At 40.9% G+C, this 5,040-nt stretch overlaps 1 protein-coding gene across 1 annotated transcript; it reads right to left on the bottom strand.

Moving 5' to 3' along the window:
* Positions 1-482: 482 nt before the first annotated feature.
* On the bottom strand, positions 483-2,715 carry LOC101295645 (SNF1-related protein kinase regulatory subunit gamma-like PV42a-like). The gene is made up of 3 exons (XM_004305459.1): positions 2,270-2,715; positions 1,420-1,780; positions 483-1,018 (listed from the first exon to the last, which is right to left on the bottom strand). The coding sequence occupies exons 1-3, from the start codon at positions 2,713-2,715 to the stop codon at positions 683-685; spliced, it is 1,143 nt and encodes a 380-aa protein (XP_004305507.1). The 3' UTR covers positions 483-682.
* Between the last annotated feature and the right edge of the window lie 2,325 nt (positions 2,716-5,040).

Raw genomic sequence — 5,040 nt, 5'->3', positions numbered from 1 at the left:
TAGGTATATCTTAGAACCACAAACCATTATGCGTGTACGGATGATTAGTTTCTAGGTTTGTATACCATCCGTGTCATATAGACTCTGCAGAGCAAAAATGACTAGTGTTTGTTTCGTCACTTGTTTTGTTGTTGGTGTTTACTTGGCTAGCTAAGAAACAGTCACTAGATAGCCATTACTTGGCTAGCCAAAAGAGACTTGCATAGCAAAGGAACCTGCAAAGCCATCTCTTACTGATTGCTGATGCATGCTGTAGAGTAGGTTTATGACCCGAACCCCGCGCTCCTGATCAACATCATCTTCTGCTTCTTAATCGTGGCCTGACTACAAGTCACTGCCCAAAACGGAGTTCCTGATGGCCATACTTCCTCCTGTATTGGTATCTCTTATAACCACAATCCCTTTATGCTTTTACATATGATCAAACTCCAGGTTTATATCATCTAGGTCATACAGACTATACGCACTTACGCAGAGCAATTGTGACTAGCGTTTGTCCAAGGCAGTCCTCACTTAAATAAACAGTCCTAACTAGCCCATTTAGCTAGCGAAAAGAGACTTCGCGTAACAGAGTACATATTAAGTTTTAAACTGCAGTTTACATGCACACGAGCTGAAAACACTGGCAACAAAACAATCCCAAAACTGCTATACATGCATAACATTGACAACTTCAACAGATTTAGGCTTCAGACATCACCCCATGCCTTATCACTCGAATCACATCAGTGAGAGAAATAAGCCCCATGAGCAAACCCTGTTGATCCACCACCCAAACTCTGTGCACGTGTTTTGTGACGACCTTGTCAACTACTTCAGCCAGTGTCGAGTCAACTCCACACGCCACAAGTTCTCTTACACTCTCGCCGGCATTAGGATTGCTTGATAATAAAGGGTTGGCTGCAATGGTCTCTGTAAACTCCAGTGCGCTTACTGATAACCATGTTTTCAGCGTTGATAAGAGGCATCCCCTTATATCTGTCGCAGAAAATGTGCCCAAGAGCCTCCTACCTCTTCCCTGTGAAAGAAGGTGAAAAGATTTAGGGAACACCTTTACTAGGGCTTCAACAAATTCAAGAACAAAGAAAACACGAACATCACGCAGAAGTATAAAAATGACTTAGAAATAGTGCGCAAGCACAATATGGTATTGTCAACCTAGCTGCAAAAACACAACCAAGTATGCTGTTTGTGCCGCCAAAACTGACAAATTTTGGTCGATTTATTGATCAAGTGTCTCACCGCTTTTGCATATTCTAATGTATTGGCTAAATAGAGGACAAATGTTCTTGAAAACACTAGTTGTAGGAAATGTAATAGTACTTTCATACTAAGAACTTGCCAAATCAAGTTGATGGCTGTCAAATTAATCCTCGTGAAACTACAACAGGTAATGAGCTCAAAAATAAAGATACATACATTTACAAGCTGCTTGTGGTCATCTTCATTGGCTGTGGAGGAGCAAACTATTGGAACTGCGTTTAGCAAAGCAATTCGCATGCACTTGATGGCATCTGTAACCTTGGTGTGATCAGTAATTGCATAAACCCTCTCTGTCACAGCTCCCACTTCAGAAACGGTGCGTGCCAGAATCCCATTGAGTTCAGTGCTAGCTTCAGCATGTTCCTTCAAGAACCTTAGGACATCCATTTGTGTTAGCATTTGATAGCTGGAAGCAGACTCCACAAGTTCAACTCCAGAGACGTTGTCCATGTGGCTGTCAAGCGGTACCAAAGCGCGGTGTATCCCTTTGCTAAACACTTCCATACAGTCTATGATGCTGAGCACACGGGATCCCGTGTTAAAAAGTCTAAACAGTTAAGTTCATAATCAGGGAAGTTGGTATTTCCCAAAACAAGTAAAGCAGTATTTGTAACCTATCCTAGTGTTTTTTTGTCCACCAAGTACTTTTACCATCTTAGTAGTCCATTACCTTCAAATCTTCAGTTTCATGATAATCAGGGTACAATGCGTTACCCTAAAGGCCTAAACCATTAAAAAGTTCGAACATTCAGTGGGGATGTACAATAAGCAACTTCGAGTGAGTGCACTAATTTGAAATAATAACCGTTTGTTTCCGATTTCAGATACATGTATATGGCTAGTTTTCTCGTAACCCCCCAAACTAAAACTGAGAATGGGCATATGATACAAGCGAGCTCTATAAAGTAATACGTACTATAAGAAGCATGCCAATTAAAATGCCAATTAAGAAAGGTTACAAGTTAATTTATAACTAGTACTAACTAGCGTGGAACACATTACTCACCTTGTGTTGGGGTTTAGAGTCCACAAGCTCAAACCCTCGAGGCAATGCCCAATGATCGAAGAAACAGGCACAGACATCTTGTGCTCTAGATCAAACCCCCCTTCATGAACGCCTCCCTCATCAACCATCAATTGATCTCCATCATTTCCAGCAATATGAGCCAGAATGTCAAGCATGGTAGCCATCCCTATATAGTGCTTCCGCGCAGCCCCGGTTTGCCTGTCAGCTTCCACAATCATCGAGCCGCCTGCTCCGATCCACTGACCCGGAGGCGCCGCCACGGGCACTGCCAGCACCTGGTTGGCCACCAAGGCGTTCATGGTGTGGGCCAGAGTCGCCGTGTATGGCACCTCCACCAGCCTCCGCTTGTTTGCCATCATGTCCACAACTTTCTTGTCTCTCAGCCTCTGAGTACTCCCAGAGAACTGGTTGTTGTTTTGCTCCATTGTTTGCTGCATTTTTGGTAACTCTTTGAATTTGAATTTGCCAAGGGAAAGAGCTAAGCTAGAAATGCGAAAGAGGGGAAGTGGGATGATATAGAAGTGAAAGTGAGTGGAAGTTGCTGTAGCTGGTACGTGTCGAAAGCAAGGACTTGCAGCAGCGCATGGCTATGTTTCAGATAGCCACGTTATGAGAATGGATTGGGATTAGTGGCACAACACGTGGAGGTCAGATACTGAAAATGAGAACACGGTACTTAGCCACTACTCTAATTGAATCACTCAAACAACGATAAAGTATGAGTTAAATTCAAAACTAAGACCAAAGAGAAGAAAACAAGCAAACCAGAAGAAGTAATTTGAACTGTACAATTTTGATGGTAAAAGCCCTTACAAGTTACAACAGCTGCTCTAGTTTTAATCCCTGCTTCTATGATGTGATTCTATTTGTATTTGATATATGTATGAAGGGATAGAAGGGAAGGAATTCCATTCCCCAAGATCAGCCTCTAACCTAAATCGTAAGTATGTATATTACCAAGAAAATTGTAGCTCCTCTACATGTTTGGTGTCAATACAGTCATGACCTCAATCACATTGGCTGCTGGCTAGTGGTAGGCCCTCCATTGTGAACTGGGGAAGAACCAAATGTGTGAAGTATCGATCCCTGCCTTTGTCACAAGTTATTCATTTAATCAGGATTTTAGAATTTGCATTCATTTCCAACATTCATTTTCAAAATGTTAAGGACAGATACCTTCACAGGGGTTCCAGAAGCGATCCTATAGGGATCAATTGCCAGTGAGACGCAAACTTTCAATGCTGTTGGTATATTTGCAAGTACTTTAATACCATTTTGATTTGTTGAAACAGCTAACAAGGTTCCGTCCTTGTTAAATCGTACACAAGGAGACGCCTAAGAGATAAAGACAGTAAGCAATAATATGATAACAAATACGACTGAAGAAATCACTCAAAGAGCGTCATTACTTACCGGTAATCCACCACCGGCGTCACTGGCGTACAGCAGGTCCTCATTGTCCATCTCCCAAAACTTTATACTGGAATCATCACCAGCAACCAAAAATCGGTTTTTGGTTGTATCAAATTGTACTATCCCGACTGCCCGCTTCCCGAGCCCATTATAAACTCGCTTAACTTCCCCCTCATTGTCGTTCCATTCCAAAAGGTATGACTCCCCTTTCATGTTTGTCCCACATGAGAATAGCCTATATTTTGTACAATTATAGGAATATTTAAGCAACCAAACACCCATGTTCAAAATTCAAGAGACATTTTGGATGTAAAGATGATATTGTACCTCTTTCCATCAGTACTATAGGCCACTCGTAGGCATGAACGACCTGGAGCATCATGGATCCCTCTCATAATACACCCATGCCTTGATTTTCCCATCAAAATCTGTTGAGAGGATGACCTAGTGCAGAAAAGAAAACCTTCACCAAGTTAAAAAAATAAAAAAGTAAAAATAAAAACCACTGAAATCAAAATACAGAAAGATGTCCAAGCACAAAGAATGCACCATGGGTATAGTTTTATTCGAAATAACCACTAAAAAAATAACACTAAACACATATCATCATTTGTACGACATTTGATTTTGGTCTTTTTGAGTAGAAAATGGAGAATAGAAAGGTATTTCGGAAAATCCAAAAAATGTAAGCAAGACCAATTCAGGTTAATATTTGGATCGAGGTCTATGATAATACCTAAGCAAGACCAAACTAATCTTCTACTGCACAGCACAAGATTTTGTGATTTACTTTGGAAAGACACAACAAAGAATGGGAGAATTAGAAACTAACAATGTACTGTGTTTTGCTTTTGGTTAGACATACGACATACCTATATTACCCCAAGTCTACCAATTTTCTGATTGCTTACCGAACATATATAGGCTTAAGATATTTGAGAAATCGAGGATGAGATTACTCATCCCTCGTAAGAGATGAGTAAAAAATACATGCGAGCTGGATAAATCCTTTGTTTCAACATTCAAGTAAGCATACTTCACCCCAACAATATCACTACATGAACCAAATGAGGCATGGTGCACTCAAGTGACTCAACAGGACAACATGCAACAACCACCTTTTCCTAAAACTCAAACTCTACTTCTCATATTGGCATACATACTTCAGCTAGACTCAAACGCTTTAGTACTTCGATCATATCATGAATGCTCTATAATGCTAGATCAAAAGCTCTGAAGAAAGAAAAGAACAACAAAACACACACACACACACACACACACACACACACACACACACACACACACACTAGAAGAACTACCTACTTACCACATCGACC

This window comes from Fragaria vesca, linkage group LG6 (assembly GCF_000184155.1).
Source record: "Fragaria vesca subsp. vesca linkage group LG6, FraVesHawaii_1.0, whole genome shotgun sequence".
NCBI lineage: Eukaryota > Viridiplantae > Streptophyta > Magnoliopsida > Rosales > Rosaceae > Fragaria > Fragaria vesca.
Note: the sequence above shows the minus strand (reverse complement) of the source record. Positions and strands in the feature narration are given on the sequence as shown.

What these genes read in the sequence shown, in the direction of transcription:
- LOC101295645 (XM_004305459.1), bottom strand. Translation starts at nt 2,715, where the DNA reads ATGGAGCAAAACAACAACCAGTTCTCTGGGAGTACTCAGAGGCTGAGA. An exon ending in ACTCTAAACCCCAACACAAG is followed by an intron (nt 1,781 to 2,269) that starts GTGAGTAATGTG and finishes CCGTGTGCTCAG; the next exon opens with CATCATAGACTGTATGGAAG. An exon ending in ACCACAAGCAGCTTGTAAAT is followed by an intron (nt 1,019 to 1,419) that starts GTATGTATCTTT and finishes CTTCTTTCACAG; the next exon opens with GGAAGAGGTAGGAGGCTCTT.